We start from the raw sequence: 22111 nt of genomic DNA, 5'->3' as shown, positions 1-22111 counted from the left end.
TCCTGGAGTGGTCTAGCCAGTCTCCAGATCTCAACCCTATAGAAAACCTTTGGAGGGAGTTGAAAGTCTGTGTTGCCCAGCGACAGACCCAAAACATCACTGCTCTAGAGGAGATCTGCATTTAGGAATGAGCCAAAATACCAGCAACAGTGTATGAAAACATTGTGAAGACTTAAAAAAAAAGTTTGACCTCTGTCATTTCCAACAAAGGGTATATAACAAAGTATTGAGATGAACTTTTGTTATTGAGCAAATACTTATTTTCCACCATAATTTGCAAAAAAAAATATTTAAAAATCAGACAATGTGCCTTAATTTTTCTCATTATGTCTCTCATAGTTGAGGTATACCTATGATGAAAATTACAGGCCTCTCTCATCTTTTTAAGTGGGAGAACTTAAAGGGGTAGTTCAGTGGTGAAAAACTTATCCCCTATCCTAAGGATAGGGGATAAGTTTGAGATCGCGGGGGGTCCGACCGCTGGGGCCCCCTGCGATCTCTCTGTACGGGGCCCCGGCTCTCCGCCGAGATAGCGGGTGTCGACCCCCGCACGAGGCGGCGGCCGACACGCCCCCTCAATACATCTCAATGGCAGAGCCGGAGATTGCCGAGGGCAGCGCTTCGGCTCTGCCATAGAGTTGTATTGAGGGGGCGTGTCGGCCGCCGCTTCGTGCGGAGGTCGACACGCCCCCTTCCCGCGGGCTGTCGGGGCTCCGTACAGGAGATCGCGGGGGGCCCCAGGGGTCGGACCCCCCGCGATCTGCAACTTATCCCCTATCCTTAAGATAGGGGATAAGTTGTAAACCACTGAATCACCACTGGACTACTCCTTTAAGCACAATTGCTGGCTGACAAATACTTTTTTCCCCACTGTATCCAACTACCTGGGAGAACCTAGAATTGTATGGGAGCATTTTCAAATTTTGTAAATAATAAATCCCCAAATGAATTGCTTTCTTGGGGGGAAAAAAAACTTTCTTGAAATGGAGATGGCTAATAAATACTTGCTGTCAACAGTTCAGAACCAAAGGAGTTGGTTTTAACAGGAGCAATCAGGAGGCCTTGAAAAGGGAGGTGGCACTATATTTCAAGCAGGTATAATATACTGTTACATACAGATGAGGAAATTGGAGTTTATTATTAACTGAACAATCTAGACATAACTAATACATTGAATGAGGTCTAGTAGTAAACCTTTAGAAGTGTGCAATTTTATTTTACTGGCGTAGTGACAATACTAGAAACTATACAATAATAACACCCATAGCCCTAGATTCTAACATAGCAAATGTTTTGATCGATGGAAAGTAAAATTGTACATAATTGAGTCATTTCATGTCAGCTTTCTAGATCCTTCAGTAGAATACAGTCATGTGGCCCAGGTGGGTGGTTTAGATTTTTAAAGGCGTGGGTGTTCTTATGGAATTGCTTACTGAGTATATAAATACAGACAATAGAAAAGCTACATGATATGCTTATTTGCCAACTGGATTTTCCTGTTCTCTTTTGAGAGCTACTATTAACGTATTGTCCAACGTAGAGACTTTGGATCAGTGTGAAAACCAAAAACAAATATCTTACGCCCCTTTAAAATGATATGTTTGAAGTACATTCGGATTCTGAATTATTTCACCTAATCCATAATGGTGCTTGCTTTGTTAGAGCGATCACATTATTTACGCCTTGCTACCCTCTGAGATGTAATCAATTGGTAAAAGAATGTAAGTCTTCCATTGTTTTAGCTTATCTACACGTCATTGATGGTCCAAAGTTTAGATAAAAAGATATTTGTTTTACCATTTATTAATCCCATATTCATGTCTCTATAGAGTTCAAATTGGGCTCTGCAGTATAAGTAACAGCTGTATGTATGTCTTGATGTATACTTCTACCTACATATACCTCTTCTGAATGTATATCCCAATGAATACAGTCTGAAAGCAGCCTTAAAGGAGTTTATTAGATTAGTAAAAATGGATCTGGGTCTACCAGCGTGGTTCAGTCCTATACTCTCCCGACATAAATTCACAAAATGATTTATGAAAACATTTGGTGAAAATTGGTTGTACGTGCTTGGTAAAAATATGATGATCTTCCACTTAAATGTATTGCTACTATTATTCGATACATTTTTGGAATGGTAAAAATATATATAATAGTAATCAAGGTACAGATAGCTAAGTTTAAATTAGATAAAATATGTATTGGATATTACAAATGGTATGATAAATGGAGGGCTAGAGATGTAACTGGTATAATGCCTTGCTTTACTAAGATAATAATGGTATAGTGTTACTTGGTCCATGAGCAGGGCCCTTGCTACAGAGACAGTACACTAATGCAAGGTAATAAATGTTACAATACACGCATAAAATAGCATAAAGTTGGTTCAAATAAAATTAAATAAAATATTACAAAATAGAATAAAATAAAACAACTGCCACTCTATATATAGGATGTCCTAGATAGTACAGTGGTCCCTCAACATACGATGGTAATTCATTCCAAATGAACCATCGTTTGTTGAAACTATCGTATGTTGAGGGATCCGTGCAATGTAAACTATAGGAAGTTGTACTCACCTGTCCCCCGCCACTCCGGACCCGTCACCGCTGCCCTGGATGTCGCCCTCCATCGCTGTCACCGCGTCCCTGTGATGTCCCCCACCGCTCCGGAACGTCTCTGCTGGCCGGGAACGTCACTCTCATGTCGCCGTCATCACGTCACTACGCCGCTCCTATTGCACGACGGGAAGGCGTGCGCGGCGACGTGATGACGACGATGGAGAGCGCAGGCGATGGAGGGGATCCCGAAGAGGACGCTCCGTAGCCCCCAGGACAGGTAGGAGACCATCAACGAGGCACATGGGGCACCGTAAATGGCTATCCGGCGGCAGCTGAAGCAGTCTGCGCTGCCGGATAGCCGTTTATGCGATGGCCCCGACATACAAAAGCATTGTATGTTGATGCTGCCTTCAACATGCGATGGCCTCTGAGAGGCCATCGCATATTGAAATTATCATATGTCGGGGCCATCGTAGGTCGGGGGGGTCACTGTATAGGACAGTGTTTGTACTCCAGATAAGTAGTTCAAAGTTTTAGTTTAACACTGGTATCGCAGACTTCACCAATTTATGATATATATCCATAGATTAATGCAAAAGTGGATGCAAATAGAAGTAATACATGTTCGCAGGACAGGGAATGGACCAATGCAAGGCTGTTTACCCAGCGCTTGGACAGGGTCCAGGTCCTAACCCACAGGGTTCACCTTCCAGTAAGACGTTATGCATAATTTCATTTTCTGATTTGCATTATTTTTTACATTCCCATTTCTACTTCTTTCAGTATATCATCTTCTCCCCAATGTATTTCAGATGTGCAAGTTCACATTTTTCAGCTAGCAGTACACAGTAATTTATATTCCCCACATACATCATATCCAATAATAAGCTCTTTTACTGGAAAATCTAGAGATTTAGCTGGTTTTTGTGTTTTATCTTATATGTATATAAAAGTCATTACAAGTTCCATTTATATGTATTCTTATAGAATTGTACATACCACTCCTTATAAAAATATAAATCCTAATCCAAATTAGTGTTGAGCGGCATTGGCCATATTCGAATTTGCGATATTTGGCGAATATATAGACGAATATTCGTCCTATATTTGCGAATTTCACGTATTCGTTATATTCGAATATTTGCATATGTGAATATTTGCATATTCGAGTAAGAAAACAGTGAGGGGGTGGGCAACTTTACTAATGTCTGCTAGGGATGTTGTTGATAACCTCTGACAACTGTATTTGCATCATTCTAATTGGCCCACAAGTGAAAAGAAGGAATATGCGAATACTCACATATACGAATATGCGCCTATGCGGAAAAACGAATATTCGCAATTTCGAATATATAGCGAATATGGTATATTTGCAATATTTGCGAATTTGCGATATTCGCGCCCAACACTAATCCTAATGAGTGAAATCCATAACGTGTTGCCTACACCATTGTCCATATGCCAATCAACATGGCAGTCTTTAAAAGACCTCCCTTTTAGGGTCAGCCACACATAACCATTGAAAAAGGGGGACTCCCCCGAAACGCGTCAGGCCTCCTTAAAGGAGTTATCTAAGCTAAAACTTTTAACCCCCGCTGTGCCCGGGCTGTAAAACTATACATAATAAACTTTCACTTACCTGCCTACGATCCCCTGTTGTTCTGATATCGCCGTCCTGTTCTCCGGTCCCAGTCTCTTCCACTTCCTGCAGGTCGGTGACTTCACTCTGCGCTCAGCCTATCAGCGGCCGCAGCAATGTCCCATCGCGGCCGCTGATAGGCTGATCACAGAGTGAAGTCACCGACCCGCAGGAAGAGGAAGCTGACAGGGACCGGAGCACGGGCGGCGATATCGGAACAACGGGGGATCGTAGGCAGGCAAGTGAAAGTTTATTATGTATAGTTTTACAGCCCGGGCACAGCGGGGGCTAAAAGATTTCAGTTGGAGAACTCCTTTAACAGATCCTATTGATATGATCTGCCACTTGTACCACTGACTTTTCCATATTCCCACTTTTCCATATTCCTAGTCCATTCTGTCCTGTCTTCTAAAGATGTTCCAAACACATTGTAGGCTCACTCATTGGCAGGACTCATTGGCGGGTTAGGAAACACGGGGTAAGAGAGACTAAGGCTAAGTTTCCACTTGTTTTTTTTTTCTGGCAGTTTTTGGAAAACTGCCACTGCAGTTTTTGAGCCAAAGTCGGAAGAGGATCCATAAGGGAGGAAAAGTATAAGTCCTTCCTTTATATGTCCTATTCCTTTTGAATACATTTCTGGCTTTGGCTCAAAAACTGCAGTGGCAGTATTCCAAAAACTTCCAGAAAAAAAACCAAGTGGAAACCTAGCCTAAGGCAGATGAGCAATGACTAAAGTACATTTTGTAATTTTATAACTTTACAATACACCAGTATTGTATTTTTAACAAATTAGAGAGCCCCTATAACAGACAAAAGCACTCTGTGGGGGGCAGGAGCAGTCCTGTGTGTTGGGATCCTGCTTTTGCAATCAGTTGTGGGAATAGCAATGCTGCAGCAGTGTACCATCATCTAGGCAAGACGCCATTATGAGACACTGATACCATCTCAGTTGGCCAACATTTGCCCCTGCCCTCCAGCTGTCCGTAATTAAATTTATAGGTAGATTGAATTGTGTGCCCAATTTGAGGAAGACAGTCTTCTCTGTATTTGAGAAATGAGAAGGCATTGGTGGCAGAATCTCAGCAGTTTGGAGGACAGGTGTTGTCTCTTATTTTCACCCTCCTTATCAATGATACTCTGCCAATGAGCAAAAAGTTACATTCTATTAACTGTTATTATAAAACTCCAAAAACATTATAAGGAACAAATCTGCAAACTGATGGTTATAAAATGTAGAATTTAGATGTCAAGTTTACTTTGCAAACATAAAAGCTATCAAGCAAAAGCTAGAATCCTAGTCCTTTTCATCTTAGTTGGAATTTTAATAAATAAAGAATATACAATAATCCCCAGTGATGGAAATGGTTTGTGCTGGGAAGGATTCTAAGAAATGCTTTGTGTCTAAAGTTAATTAACACTTGTCAGTCAGGGAGAATTAACTAAGGAGAAATGACTTCCAGTTTAGAGCCTAATGGAAAACCTGGACTTTCAAATATTTGCTTTGAACTCAGTGAACTCAGGCACTAAGGGGGGGGGGTGGGAGGGTTCCGACCACTGGGACCCCCCCCGCGATCTCCTGTACGGGGCCCTGGCTCGCTGGACAGATAGCAGGTGTCGACCACCACATGAAGCGGCGGCCGACACACCCCCTCAATACAACTCTATGGCAGAGCCGGTGATTGCTGAAGGCAGAACTCCGGCTCTGCCATAGAGTTGTATTGAGGGGGCATGTCAGCCACTGCTTCGTGCGGTGGTCAACACGCCCCCTTCCAATGGGCTGCCGAGGCCCCCTACAGGAGATCGCAGGTGGCCCCAGCGGTCAGACCCCCCGCAATCCTTAGGATAGGGGATATGTTTTTCACCACTGGACTACTCCTTTAAGGCAAATAAGAAAGACAATAGAACTAAGGACAATCAATATGCCAAAATACATAATAAGCTTTTTATCTGCACAATGGTCCTTAAAGGGTACCTGTTGTTTCAAAAGATTTTTAACAACCAACACAGTTTTGTTAGATTAACCCTTCAGAGTGGAGACAATGTGTTTTTTTTTTTTTTTTGTGCTCTCACTGCTGGTATTAAGCCCTAAAGAGCCCCCTCCATGTTGAACAGTTATTTCTATTTCTCTTCATTACAGAGGGGTGGAACCACAGCTGGGCTGTTGCCAGCAGTACAAAAACAGGTTCTGACTTTCCCATACTAGTCTGGGCAATGTCAGCACAGCACATAGTCAATACTGCAATGTTATCAAATACTGCTGATTAAAGGGTACTGGACTAAACAGACTGGCACTGAGCTGGACTGATGACTTACACAGTACAGTACTATACTTGGAATGTGGGGGGTTTCTAATGCTCTTGCTATGTGAGAAGAAACTAAAAGAAAAATGTAAGCACAGCAAGGAAGAGATTACTCTATGCACTGAACTGCTGATGTTGCCACTGAGATGAAAACGAAGCCTTGATTTACCTTACAGACAAAGCATGGATCCTCTGGAGGATGGAGACATGCTCACAGATTGTAGGTACACAGAGTAGGCTCTCTTCCCTCTCCTCTACATAACAGTAACCAAACCTCATGCCCATATCATGTGTTCCACCCTGGTCTCTCTGTTACTAGACACAGACTGAGCCTATACCCAGGCAATGGACAGTAGATTGTCGAGAAGTGAAGCACATACTGGCCAAGATTTTAGAGCTGTTTTTCTGCGGTATGAACATATTTTTGGTAAATTAAGTGATTTACAAATATGGTATGTTTGAAATCACCTAGGCTATGACATGGAGAGCAGTTGTTTGAAATGACAAAGTATTGTGTATTATAATTGTCACCATGAACTGTTTTTATTTAATCTGTTAAAAAACAACTGTGGCTAGAGTTAAAAAAAAATAAGTGATATAATCTTTTGTCCTGTTTTCAAAGGAAGTATGAGCGAAGACGTAGTTCTGTGGTATTAAGTATACCTGGACTGGAAGTGTTCCCGGGAGATCTTCTGGTTTCAGATGGTGCTTCTGATTACATGTATCCGGCCTCATGGCTTCCTAACAGTGGTATGAATATGTACATATCAACACAATTTTGTGTCAGATTTTTTTTCTCCACGCTTACAAAAATAAATTGACAAAATATTTAAAATGTCTGAGCTGTTGGTAAAATATGTTTAGACAAGTTCCATTTTGCTCAAATGATAGATTAAGTTTCATGTTCTTCTCATGATGCCAATTTGGGCTAATAATTCATTTTTAAAGGGAATCTGTCATCAGTATCACCCACACTAACCTGTAGGTACAGGCTTGAAGTACAGGTGGTCATGATGAAAATGATACTTACCACTGGTCAATTGGTGGCCCCATTCGCCCGTTATTCCTCCTTGTTTGGTTGATGATATTCAGCAGGCTTGGTGTACGGGGGTGTTCCAGAAGCATGCGGATGTCAAGGCTGCTGCTTAGTTAAGTCTGCTCGCATCCTGCTCAGAGTGCTCCTAGAATGCCACCAGTGCACCAAGCCTGTTGAATATCATTAACCAAATAAGAATAACAGGCAAATGGGGCCAGCAATCGGCCTGTGGTAAGTATCATTTTCACCTCCAATACAGGTGTGTACCAACAGGTAAGTTTGAGTATACTGATGACAGATTCCCTTTACGTATGCTAAGAATCCTCTCCAATTATGCTGACAGAGTTAAATTGCCAGCTTAGCTGAGCCAATAGTTCAAAGTTCCTAAGGTTGAATGTACGTGGCACTCTCTTTTGCCAAGTCCATAAATTATTGAATTTACAACATAAACCTGCTTGATCTACCGATGCCACTCTTAACCTGTATTAAGACATTGGGATAGAGAATAAACTCTTTATGTTGGGTGTAACTAATGTTGGGTACAGTTTAAAACATGTTAGTTTATTTTAGCCAAGTATTAACATAATTAAAAAAAAACATTAGTGACTTTGCTTCTGGGTCAGCTATTGCTGAACAGACAGAAATACTGTATCTGTCAACATGATATTCTAGTTGTTCAAGTGTGTGATTTAAAATCATTAGATAGATTTCCACCAAAAGGAACGAATAATCCACTTCGGCAACTAGTATATTTATTGTGTATTGGCAGTATTACTATTAATAGCCATTACAATAACCAAACATGAACAAATGTGTTTTTATGAAAAGCAAAGAAACACGTATGTTTGTAGATACATACTAACCACACATTATATACCATTCCTAAGACTCAGCCAATATTTTATTTAGTGTTTATGGTATAGTACAAACTGAGTTCTTTTTATTAAATAGATGCCAAGAAACCAAAGTGGCCTTTCTCTAAGAAAGCATCGGTGAGTATTTTCATTTCAGTGATTTATAGAGACATGCGTTTATTTTTCTAGGTTGCTTTTATGCAGCTGAATTTGGTACCCATTGACTTCAATGGTAGCAAAATGAGCTGCATAAAATACGAAGCAGATACAATTGAATTGAACTTATCCATTAGCCACAGGATAACTGTCTGATTGCAGGGGTCCAACCACTGGGATCCCCTGTATGGAGCCCTGGATACTTACTGCCATCAGCATTCTCCGCCACATTCCTAGACAAGAGCAAGTACTAGCCCGCTAAGCCAATCACTGGCTGAGGCAGGACATCACTGTGGACAGTCACTTACTCTCGTCCAGGAAGGTGGAGGCTGGAGCGTGCAGAGGGTGTGTAAGTAGCCAGGGACCCGTACAGGAGAATGTGATATTATGTGTGCCAGCGGTAAATGGGGTAGTATTTTGAGATCAGTACTGAGATTTACAGTGCATACAGTATAAGAATATGAAATAAAAAATGGAGTGGCATTGATGGAGCAAGAGAAAAGATGAATCAGTTGAGTAGTAGTGTTGAAGATAAGAGGGATGCCAGTTGTAAGTTATAGTAGTTGGAATAGAATATAATAAGTGGCCTGCTGTAGCATTTTATTTGCCTTATGGATAAAGGGCTAATGGCTGGACCTTGTGTATTTATTCTTTCATAGTTCATCAAAGGCAAACAGAAGCAGAGTTATGATTTGGAGAGCTGTCTATCAATGTTTAAGGTCCCAGATTTCACTGAATATGAATTCTATAATATTAAGGTAATGTACAGTAATATCATTTGGCCATTGATTTGCCATTGATGGTAGTATGCACTTAGATCCAGACATAGAACAATTACTTGAAAAGGTAATAGCCCACAGTTTACTAAGGATCAGTAGACACACATCTTTTAGATACAATTATTTAACACATATTCAGGCAGGTTTAGCCTTTGCTGGGATTATCCGAGGTGTGTTCCTTCCTTATCAAATATGGAGCTGTGTCAGTCTTCTACTTTAGTCCTGTTTACTGCTGCTTTCTCTCCTGGTGCAGGTAGACAACTGCTTAGCTCATAGTTCCCAGCAAAGCTCAAAGACAGGAGGTTCGGCTCTGCTTGTCCCACAATGAAGCTCAGAGGTGTGAAAATGCATCGGCTTGTCTCCAGTGCAGCTCAGTGACACTTGTTTGTCTCACCAGTACTGCAAAATCCAATGGCAGGCTATAGATTTGTAGGTCCATAATGTAGAAGCTTCACTGGGGCCTAACATAAGCTATAAGGTGCTTGTTTAGATCACCCTAACAGGCTAAACATCTTCCCAATTTAACTTTGCTGCACACTGATATAGGACTAGGCTCGGAAAGTGTCCCGAATCAACTTCTTAGCAGGAGCTACCTCCCTATTCTGTCTTGGACTAACACACTGTATACATCTTCTCACTATAGAGGTTGAACTGTCCTTTTGGTAGAGAGGCAGGACTAGCCTAAACTCCTCCTCCCCTTCTGGAAGGTTCTTATTTAGGCATATGTGTGTGGGTTAAGACTTGCATAGCTCTAAGAATAACATTAGCATAATACATAATGTTATAACTTAAATCAGCACAAAACTCTCACTTATCTTCCATCGGAACTATAGGATAAAACATGGGATGAATTCAGAAACATGCAGACCATTGAGAATAAACAGATAACAAGTGGTTCCAACAGAAAAAGACTAGAATCTATCTGGGAACTGTTTACATCTGAATGTACTTACTTTTTGGAACATCTACTAGTTCTTAAAATGGTGAGTTTGATGTTTATCAATTAATATGTTGTAGAGATTATGGGTATTTTGTATTAGCACATATTGGAGTGTTGTGTAGTTTTCTTTGTGATTTTTAATTCCCAAAAGTATTTTTCCACAGTATTTACTAATGTTTCCCTACGTTTTGCACTCCTCCCTACATTTAGTTTTTTTTTTATGCATGCTCTGATCTGTGGGGTTTTCCAGAGCTCAAATCCAACACATTTTCTGTGGAAACCTTAGCAAATATGTTGGGATTTTTTGAAAATGTGACCACGCCCCTTTCCCCAAAAGCCACACCTTTTTTTGGGGTGGGGGGGGAGTTCTGAGTAAAATGGAGAGATGTTGGGTTTTTACATTTATTGGCACAAATTCTGGTGCAGGAACAATTTGTGGGGCAATGCGTCAAACAGGGCCCTGGGCAAAATTTTTAAATGGGGCCCCCCAGATTGTGTGACCAAAGTTCACTATGTTGTGCTCCCTGAATTGAGCTGCATCTCAGCTAATGCGAGTAAATGAGATTGCGCTGCAAACCCCAAATGGCTGTGACTACAACATGAGAAACGTAACAATTATAAGCCATACATTTTATGATGCTGTTTTATGGGTTAAATAAATGACCTGAAGAGCAAGAACTGATTTGTGCTGTATTTCTCTACGTGTGTCTACATTTACTTACATTAGCTGAGATTCAGCACGATTCAAGGAGAACAACATGGCAATCTTTGACTGTGTGACCCATTTTTGCCATGTAGCCCTAAACTAAATAGTGCAACCTTGTTCTTTATACAGTGATAGTCACCGCACACATATAAACCGTGATCTTCTCAATGCTACCTAATAGCATCCACATATACTATAAGGCTATGTTCACACAAAGGAATGCCCACATGGAGAATCTCTGTGCGGATATTCCGCAAACTGCGGGGGAACAGACATAATATGCCAACGCTAGGACTGCACAGGAATGCGCCATCTCATAGACAGCTATACATTCTGTGCTGACATTCTTTCTTTGTGCGGACACAGAAAGTGGAATTTTCGTGTCGTAAACATCTAGCACGGAAATTCCAGTGTGTGCACAGAGCAGCAGAATCCTGTTGAATTCAATGGACCCACATATACTATAACAGGGATCTTCTCAATGCTTCCTATCAGTAATAGCGCCCACATATACTGTAACAGTGATCTTCTCAGTGCTACCTATCAGTAATAGCGCCCACATATACTGTAACAGTGATCTTCTCAGTGCTGCCTGTCAGTAATAGCGCCCACATATACTATAACAGGGATCTTCTCAATGCTGTCTGTCAGTAATAGCGCCCACATATACTATGACAGGGATCTTCTCAATGCTGTCTGTCAGTAATAGCGCCCACATATACTGTAACAGTGATCTTCTCAGTGCTACCTATCAGTAATAGCGCCCACATATACTGTAACAGTGATCTTCTCAGTGCCGCCTGTCAGTAATAGCACCCACATATACTATAACAGTGATCTTCTCAGTGCTGTCTGTCAGTAATAGCGCCCACATATACTATAACAGGGATCTTCTCAATGCTTCCTATCAGTAATAGCGCCCACATATACTGTAACAGTGATCTTCTCAGTGCTGCCTGTCAGTAATAGCACCCACATATACTATAACAGGGATCTTCTCAATGCTTCCTATCAGTAATAGCGCCCACATATACTGTAACAGTGATCTTCTCAGTGCTACCTATCAGTAATAGCGCCCACATATACTGTAACAGTGATCTTCTCAGTGCTGCCTGTCAGTAATAGCACCCACATATACTATAACAGTGATCTTCTCAGTGCCACCTGTCAGTAATAGCGCCCACATATACTATAGGGGTATGTTCCCACTGCTGAAGCTCTGTTCGCGGAATTCCGTTCATGGGGATTCCGTCAGGTAGCTGCCGCTGAAAATTCTTTGGTGGTAGGACCGCGGGTCACTACGCCATCCCCATTGACGGCTATGCAGTACTCGCAGAATTCCATGCAAAGAATGAACATTGTTCACCGCGTGGAATTCTATTTGAGTAATTCCACAGTGTGAATGTACCTAACAGTGATCTTCTCAGTGCTGCCTGTCAGTAATAGCGCCCACATATACTATAACAGTGATCTTCTCAGTGCTGCCTGTCAGTAATAGCGCCCACATATACTATAACAGTGATCTTCTCAGTGCTGCCTGTCAGTAATAGCACCCACATATACTATAACAGTGATCTTCTCAGTGGTCCCTGTCAGTAATAGCGCCCACATATACTATAACAGTGATCTTCTCAGTGCTGCCTGTCAGTAATAGCGCCCACATATACTATAACAGTGATCTTCTCAGTGCTGCCTGTCAGTAATAGCGCCCACATATACTATAACAGTGATCTTCTCAGTGCTGCCTGTCAGTAATAGCACCCACATATACTATAACAGTGATCTTCTCAGTGGTCCCTGTCAGTAATAGCGCCCACATATACTATAACAGTGATCTTCTCAGTGCTGCCTGTCAGTAATAGCACCCACATATACTATAACAGTGATCTTCTCAGTGGTCCCTATCAGTAATAGCACCCACATATACTATAACAGTGATCTTTTCAGTGCTGCCTGTCAGTAATAGCACCCACATATACTATAACAGTGATCTCCTGAGTGCTCCCTGTCAGTAATAGTGCTCATTTTTCTCTTCACACAGTAATAGTTTTCCTTTTAAAGCCCCACACTGTAATAATGCCCCTTTTGTACCCCTTACTGTGTAATAATGCCCACCTTCATGGTCCTTACTGTACTACAGATCACGGTGCCAAAAAATTAGGCCTCATGCAGCCCTGAATAGGGAAAAATTGGAAAGTTATAGGGTCAGAATCTAAACTAGCTGTGTCCTCAAGGGGTTAACATCTTAATTCACCCCCCACAATATCTGTTACTGGTTCCTCACTGGTTGGGCAGCCATATATGTGCTGGAAGTGAATATTTAACCCCCCCCCCCCTCCCCCCCATGCTTTCCCCTATTACCTTCTTTTTTATCCATTGCACAGAGGCCATACACAGCACAGACTTACTATGCATCTTCTAAGACCTGAGATTACATCATCAGGAATCCTAGCCTATAGGAGTCATCACAGGTCCTAGAAGGTCCATAGTAAGTCTATTAGTGCTGTCTATTGACAGCTTTAGGGGTATACTAAGACTACTGTATTTTGCCGTGATTTGCTCAGAATCGCAGAAAAAACACAGCAATTTTTCTTCGATTTTGCGCAAAATGTAGTAGTGTAAGTAATGCCCTAAAGCTTTTCAGGGGCCCCCTTTTGGAGGGGGGCCCTGGGCAACCACCCGGGTTGCCCCGCCTAACGCTGGTCCTGGCGCCAAATTCTAGCGTACAACGTGACAAAACAGGTTGGGTTTACAATAGTAAATCAGGGCCATTGTGTTCATTATCTGGAATCTAATATGGAATCTAATACAGTTTTCTTGAGATTGTTACGGTTTTCTCATAATAACTAAGAACTAATTATATATGACTAATTTAACTATTGACTGTAAAGAGATACTCCTAAAGGGGATGCTTCTGAAACAGCCCTAATCTTATGTACAGGCTGTGTCTGGTTTTAGAGCTCAGCTCCATTTAAGTCATCATGCGGGAGCAGCCTGTGTGTCTTCTGAGGGACATCCTATTTATTATAGGTTTTAAAATCAGTGTCTTAGCTGAGTGATGTGCCCGTTTGTTTCTTATTGTCACTACTCATCATAGCGAGCAATGCAAGCAGTGTATGGATTGTCAGAAAGCCAATCAAAAGTATGACGGGTCAGAAGTTTTTAAAAAAAAATATACCAACTATTAGTTGTCTTTCTCCAAACCATAATTGTGTGCCAAAATTTTTGGCACATTTAGTCCACGCCTCTCTTACCCTACCACACTCCCTTTATAGAGGCTACACCCCATTTCTTGGATCCAGCAAAGAAGGGTTTTGTGTTTTTTTTTTGCATACATTGTGCTAGATTCCTGGCACATTTGTTTTAATTAATATTGGCCATTATTTTGTTTGTTTGTTTGATATTTTTATTTATTTATGTTAATTATATTTCAATTTTTTTCTCTATTTAATGTTATAGATATTTCTTCACGCACTTAAGCACTTACAGAACAATGATTATCTATTGGATGTGGATCCAGTTAGACTCTTTGCCAATTTGGAAGAGCTTAATCAGGTAAGTTGTTTTCTTACTTTGAAAGCATCTGTACTCTTGGAAGTTCTGGCGATAAATTGGTTTGTTACAATCCCTCATGACAAACAAAGGCATCAGAAAGGCATTGAAAACTTTTACTCAACCCTTGCCTCTCCACCTACTGAGGCCACCCTTACCCATATCACAAAATGGGAGAGAAACCTCAACAGCATGTTTTCTCAACCAGTGGTTTTAGGCACAGGAGCATGGTATTAAAGGGTTACTCCGCTACCCGTCACGAGGGGGCGGGCGTGATGTCACGAGGGGCGGCCCTGAACACAGAAGCCCGCACGCAGCGTTCGGAACAAGAAACATCCGGACGCTGGGGAGTGAAGCTTCCGAAGCAGGGCAGCGGAGTACCCCTTTAAGAGTTCTTTTAATGCTAGCCATCATGAGTCTTGCCAAAAACTCCTGTTTAGGCGGTACAACACTGTACAAACTGGCAAAAATATTCTCTAATACCTCAGACAAATACTGAAGAAGGGTGCAGTCACGTGGGCACATTTCTTTCTACTTTTTGAAAGTGCCCTTTGCTTTTACCCTCATGGCTAACAATTGTGTGTCACGATTCGGCTAGCTGGATGTGGATCCTCTGTGTCAGTGAGGAATTGGCGTGGACCGTGTCGGTGGACCGGTTCTAAGATGCTACTGGTATTCACCAGAGCCCGCCGCAAAGCGGGATGGTCTTGCTGCGGCAGTAGCAACCAGGTCGTATCCACTGGCAACGGCTCAACCTCTCTGACTGCTGAGAAGGCGTGGGACAGAAGGACTAGACAGAGGCAAGGTCAGACGTAGCAGAAGGTCGGGGCAGGCGGCAAGGTTCGTAGTCAATGTGGATAGCAGAAGATCTGGAACACAGGCTTTGGACAACACTAAACACTTTCACTGGCACAAGGCGACAAGATCCGGCAAATAAGTGCAGGGGAAGTGAGGTAATATGGACAGGGAGCAGGTGGAAGCTAATTAGACTGATTGGGCCAGGCACCAATCATTGGTGCACTGGCCCTTTAAATCTCAGAGAGCTAGCGCGCGCGCCCTAGAGAACGGAGCCGCGCACGCCAGAACATGACAGCCGGGGACCGGGACGGGTAAGTGACTTGGGATGCGATTCGCGAGCGGGCGCGTCCCGCTATGCGAATCGCATCCCCGCCGGCAATGTCAGTTGGGGAGGAGCAGGGACCCGGAGCGCTCGGCAACATTGTGTGAGTTATACCTTCTTACATTTGGTATTGAAACACAACTTAAACCCTAGGGTCATGCTTTGTCATATAAACAATTGTTGATCTCACAGCCACAGCCGAGAATTGGAAAACTAAACACTTACCTCTACTAGATACGGTTGTATGAAAAATTAAACTGAAAATATGAATATATGTTTGCCCACAGCCAATACACATTGCTGCAATCCTTTACAAAATGCATACCAGAATCCTCTAAATATGCGCACTCCCTGTCTATTTAATAAACATTGTTCCATAGATACATATCTACATCTGCACTACACGGTTCTTTTTTTTTTAGACATTCACCTAGGCATCTTAGTATTGGGGGAAATTCATCATCAGTTTTACACAAATGGTAAAAGGTCACAATTATTTGCGCAACGACTCAAAAAGCTGACGGTAGTATGGCACGGTAAGATTTTTTCAGTGGTCAGGGATTAATCAACTGCAACTGAAAATGTTCACATATATTGGAGCAAATTCTCACATTTTGGCACAACCTCACATTACCCCGGACTACACTTAAAAACTTGTTTCCATCTCCGCTACTTTGCTATTTGTGATGAACGCCCAGACAAACAAGGGTAAAAAGAACTTGATTTACAAAGAAAATGATAGATTCCCCCTATTGTTAGTGTCAATTTTAGTATTTGTTGTCATTTTAGTGGAAGTTCTTGTTATGTCCTAACATATTGTTTCATTCCATGGGAATTCTTCAAGGTTTATCATACATGTTTATGTACTAGAATACTAATTTCCATATGTTGGCTAATAATAACTTTAGTTAATAACCAACTACAGTTGTTTATATGCCTGTACATTGAACTGTGATTTACTACTGCTTGAAAACTTTAATAAGAACCATTAAAAGAGCTTAACAAAGGCGTCAGAACTTAAACTGTTTCATACTTTTTTTTTGGAATGTATCATGATATATATTTTTCTGTTTTTTAGGAAAGCCTAAATTTTGCTACAAGCATGTTTCACAATATTAAAAGCAGAGAACTTGGATCTGCATCTTCCTTCTCATTGCCACTAGCAGACTTACTAACAAAGGTCAGTTTATATGTAAATATTGGTGCTAATGTACATTGGGATGCACATAGGACCCATAACTTTTTTATTTTATTACTGACAAAGTTGTATTAGGGCTTCTTATTTGCGGGACAAGTTGTTTCATTGGCAGACTTTATTTTATCATAAAATGTATTACAGAGCAATAAAAAAAAAGTATACGTTAGGCAAAATTGAAAAAAAAAATATGAAATTGCACAACTTGTGGGGCAATATTTTTTTCAGGGTTGAGAATATGGCAAATCTGACATGCTATCTTTATTCTATTGGTCAGTGTGATTTTAATGATACCAAACTTGGGTCATTTTTGTTTTGTTTTAAGGTAAAAAAAAAAAAAAAATTAAACTTGAAAAAAAAAAAAGTTTGTATAATGCCACGTTCTGACCCCTATAACTTTTTTATTTTTCCACCTATAGAGCTATGTTGGGGATTATTGTTTGTGCCATCAGCTGTAGTTTTTACCAGTACCACTTTTGCTTATATATGCATTTTTGATCACTTTTTATTATGTTTTTTTCAGGGACATGATGTGACCAAAAATCAGCAATTTTGGCGTTTGGAATTTTTTTGCGTTTACGCCTTTTACCGTGCAGCATCAGGAACATCATTATTTAAAGAGGTGCTTCGGTGGAAAACTTTAGTTTTTTTTAAATCAACTGATGCGAAAGTTAAACAGATTTGTAAATTTCTTCTATAAAAAAATCGAAATCCTTCCAGTACTTATTAGCAGCTGTACACTACAGAGGAAATTATTTTCTTTTTTTATTTCTTTTCTGTTACGACCACAGTGCTCTCTGTTGACACCTCTGTCCGTGTTAGGAACTGTCCACAGCAGGAGAGAATCCCTATAGCAAACATTTGCTGCTCTGGACAGTTCCTAAAATGGACAGAGGAGTCAGCAGAGAGCACTGTGGACGTGCCAGAAAAGAAATCCAAAAAGAAAAGAATTTCCTTTGTAGTACACAGCCACTAATAAGAACTGGAAAGATTAAGAATTTTTAATAGAAGTAATTTACAAATCTGTTTAACTTTCTGGTACCAGTTTCTGGTATGCTGTTGCATTACATTGATCTATGTTTTCGGCACTCAATTTCTAAGGGCTGCCTATGGCAGCCTTAGGCAATCGCAAATCCACGGAGCAGCGGGAAGGATGGGTAAGTCCCCATTCTTCCCCGGCAACCCATCTGTTGGCCGTGATTACATCGCAAAGCTGCAGATGGGTCCCCTAGACCCCAGGGATTACCGGTATTTAATGTTTAAATTCAGTGATCGCTATTGATCATGCCATTTAACTATTTCAATGACGGACATCTGAGACAGCTCAAATGTCTGTCATTACCGGCAGATGTCAGCTGCTGATAGCCGTGGGGATCTGCCGGTTATGACTTGGACCTGACCCGCAGGCCCACGTAATATTCCCCTTACCCGACCCATGATGTATGGGACGGTAAAAAAGTCCCATCAAAACTAAAATGGAACCAATAGAAAATACAGATCACAGCGCAAAAATTTAGCCCTCATATATTCCTGTATACAGTAAAATAAAAGCGTTCTAGGGATCAGAAGAGGACAATGTTAAGCATACTCATTTTACAAAAAGTTATAAGGTTATCACTGTAATCATGCGGACCTACAGAATAAAGATAATGTGTCATTTTTACCGAAAACTGCACTGCGTTGAAACAGAAGCCCCCAAAATTAGCAAAATGTGTTTTTTTTTTATTTTTCCCCACAAATACTGTACAGTGTATGTTGAGGGATCCGTGCAATGAAAAGTATAGGAAGTTATAGTCACCTGTTTCCGCCACTCCGGACCATCACCGCTGCCCTGGATGTCACCCTCCATCGCTGTCGCCGCGTCCCTGGGGTGTCCCCGCCACTCCAGACCATCTCTGCTGCCTGGGATCGTCGCTCTTCATCGGTGTCATCATGTCACTGCGCACGCCGCTCCTATTGGATGAAGGACCGGCGTGCGCGGTGACGTGATGGCGATGAAGGAGAGCGACGGCGATGCAGGGAATCCTGAAGAGAACGGTCCAGAGCGCCGGGGACAGATGAGTGATCACCACCGGATCATGCGGGCCACCATAAACGGCTATCCGGCTGCAGCTGAATAAGTCTGTGCTGCCGGATAGCCGTTTGTGTGATGGCCCCGACATAAAAAAGCATTGTATGTTGATGCTGCCTTCAACATGCGATGGTCTCTGAGAGGCCATCGTATGTTGAAATGATCGTATGTTGGGGCCATCGTAGGTCGGGGGGTGACTATATATATATATATATATATATATATTTTTTTTTTTTTTTTTTTTTTTTTTGCTGCAGATTTTTTGGTAAAATGAGTGATATCATTACAAAGTACAATTGGTGGCACAAAAAACAAGCCCTATATGGGTCTGTAGGTGGAAAATTTAAAGCGTTATGGCTATTAGAAGGCGAGAAGGAAATTCAGCATACCTTATTTATAGCATATCAGTATCCCAACTTATCATTCACTGCAATATTTATAAAAATAATACAATAAAAATGTATAAACACCATGCTCAACAAGCAGTCTTTAATTTTATAGAGAGACAAAGAACAGTTAGAATCTTGTCAGGAGAGCCTACCCATAAGCTTTCTCTGATGCTGGACAATGCTAAAAAAGAAAAAAAAAACGACTTTAATCACTGTTCCCTGCCACTGGATAAGTAGTCCTGATAAGTAGTCCTGATAAGTAGTCCTGGAATGTAGTCACCCTGCCACTGCCTACCACCCAGCTTCTCTTGCTCAACTAACACACCAAGTGCTGGGCTTTGCATGAAACTTCAAACACTTAGTCAACCCTGAGTAGCTGAGAGGAGGGCGGGGGTAGCATGACTACATGCGATGTGGCTCCACCTCCAGGACTACTTACTCGGCAGCAGAAATACTGTTGTTGATATTTTTTTAATACAGTACGGCATTAAAGGAAGCTTACTGGCAGAGCATCTGAATTTGCCATTCCTGGGCATGGCCTATAGTGGTTAGGGGACCTGACAAGTTCCCATTAAAGGGAAACAGTCATCCTTTTCACGTACACTAGTCCCAATACACTGGGTTACAGTGTGGGTGAACAGGAGAGCGATGAGGCGTCAATTAGTTAAATACGTACCTGTAGTACGGAGCTGTGTCCCTCCAAAGATCCTCTTCTATCCCCGCTGAATTGTGCACAGGAGGCGAACCCGTCGGGGGAATTTGAATATTCATTGGCGTTGGTCATGTGAGTGCTTGCGCCTACTGAGCGCTCACGTGACCAGCACCACCAATGAATATTCAAATTCACCCTCTGGGCCCACCTCCAGTGCACAATTCAGCAGGGATAGAAGAGGATCTTCGGAGGGACACAGCTCAGGACGACAGGTACGTATTTAACTTATTGACCCCTCATCAGTCTCCTGTTCACCCACACTGTAACCTAGTGTAATGGGTTTGATGTGGGTGAACTGAATGACTGTTTTCCTTTAAATAATACAATTCTAGCTGCCTTTAGCCACCACTAGAGAGCTCCTAGGAGCTTACTGTTACTGCTTATACTGCATCCCAGTGACTCCTGGAAGCAGTCAACATGTTATATTGTATGATAAGGCAGGCATGTATCTGTGGAATAAATCTCCCGCTGTTATACATATATATTATGAGATTATGCATTATACAGAAAATCCAATGATTTCAATGCGCAGGGTGTATAGGGTTTCATTCCACCCATGCTGGTGCTGCAAAAGATGGAACACACAAATAGTACCAGTGCAACTGTAAGATATACCATACGATTTGCAGAATTTATCCAGAACATTGCTCGGATTATAACCAAGTTTCTTCTTTTTTTTTTATGTTTCAGTATTTCAAAGATAATTTCTGCTTAAGTCATCAGATCTACTGCCTGAATTACACATCCGCTATTATCTACCTAGAGACACTAAAGCAAAAAGAAGATTTTGCAGCATATATAAAAGTAATATATCTGTTTTAAGTGTAAAAAATGTTATTGAGTCAGGGATATAGAAGATAGCTAAGATCTCCAGGTTATTTTGGCCTTAGTCTTTTTATTAATTTATCATAAGTGATACTCCATGAGTCAGCTTATTTTATTCAGTAAAAAATAGATTTTATAAATTGAAATGAAAAAATCTTATTGATAAAACTCCCTCTGAGAATGCAATTCAGTTAGTGTTGTTTTCTTTAGTATCAAAAGATGTTAATACATATCTATGACTTATTTTGTTTGTTTCTTTAATTCTTGCTGCTGCCATGTTACAAGAGCTATGTTTAAAGGGGTAGTCCAGTGGTGAAAAACTTATCCCCTATCCTAAGGATAGGGGCTAAGTTTGAGATCGCGGGGGGTCCGACCGCTGGGGCCCCCTGCGATCTCTCTGTATGGGGCCAGGCTCCCAGATAGCGGGTGTCGACCTCCGCATGAAGCGGCGGCCGACACGCCCCTTCAATACATCTCTATGGCAGAGCCGGAGATTGCCGAAGGCAGCGCTTTGGCTCTGCCAGAAAGTTAAACAGATTTGTAAATTACTTCTATTAAAAAATGTTAATGCTTTCAGTACTTATTAGCTGCTGAATACTACAGAGGAAATTATTTTCATTTTGGAACACAGAGCTCTCTGCTGACATCACGAGCACAGTGCTCTCTGCTGACATCTCTGTCCATTTTTGGAACTGTCCAGTGCAGCATGTATTTGCTATGGGGATTTTCTCCTACTCTGGACAGTTCTTAAAATGGACAGAGATGTCAGCAGAGTGCACTGTGCTCGTGATGTCAGCAGAGAGCTCTGTGTTCCAAAATGAAAATAATTTCCTCTGTAGTATTCAGCAGCTAATAAGTACTGAAAGCATTAAGATTTTTTAATAGAAGTAATATAAAAGTCTGTTTAACTTTCTGGCACCAGTTGATATATGTGTGTGTGTATGTGTGTGTGTGTGTGTGTGTATATATATATATATATATATATATATATATATATATATATATATATAAATAAATAAAAAGTTTTCCACCGGAGTACCCCTTTAAACTTAACCATAAAAGGGAGCAATCACATCACGATTTTGCCATATAGTTTTGTATTTGAAAACTGTATACATTGACCTACATACAAAAACATACACAACAAGATGTATCCGGTTGTGTAAGTTTTTGTACTTGTACGGTTTTGTTCGTTTTTTTGCCATGCACAAAACTGTAGTCAACCACGGTTTTGTGTCCGGTTCTGTCCTATTTTCTGTTTTAAAAGGGTTTG

At 41.2% G+C, this 22111-nt stretch overlaps 1 protein-coding gene across 2 annotated transcripts in view; it reads left to right on the top strand.

The window, feature by feature from the left end:
- The window catches only part of PLEKHG7 (pleckstrin homology and RhoGEF domain containing G7), an 83290-nt gene that overhangs the window by 36352 nt on the left and 24827 nt on the right, over positions 1-22111 (top strand). For both annotated transcript variants that reach the window (XM_056569385.1, XM_056569384.1), the window contains exons 5-11: positions 7126-7253; positions 8491-8531; positions 9209-9307; positions 10162-10311; positions 14434-14529; positions 16725-16826; positions 20704-20817. In XM_056569385.1, coding sequence (XP_056425360.1) covers positions 7126-7253; positions 8491-8531; positions 9209-9307; positions 10162-10311; positions 14434-14529; positions 16725-16826; positions 20704-20817 — 730 coding nt within the window. The remainder of the gene's footprint in view (positions 1-7125; positions 7254-8490; positions 8532-9208; positions 9308-10161; positions 10312-14433; positions 14530-16724; positions 16827-20703; positions 20818-22111) is intronic.

The sequence above is a fragment of the Hyla sarda genome, chromosome 4 (assembly GCF_029499605.1).
Source record: "Hyla sarda isolate aHylSar1 chromosome 4, aHylSar1.hap1, whole genome shotgun sequence".
In the NCBI taxonomy this organism is placed as follows: domain Eukaryota; kingdom Metazoa; phylum Chordata; class Amphibia; order Anura; family Hylidae; genus Hyla; species Hyla sarda.
This window is presented reverse-complemented; position numbering and strand designations above follow the sequence as displayed.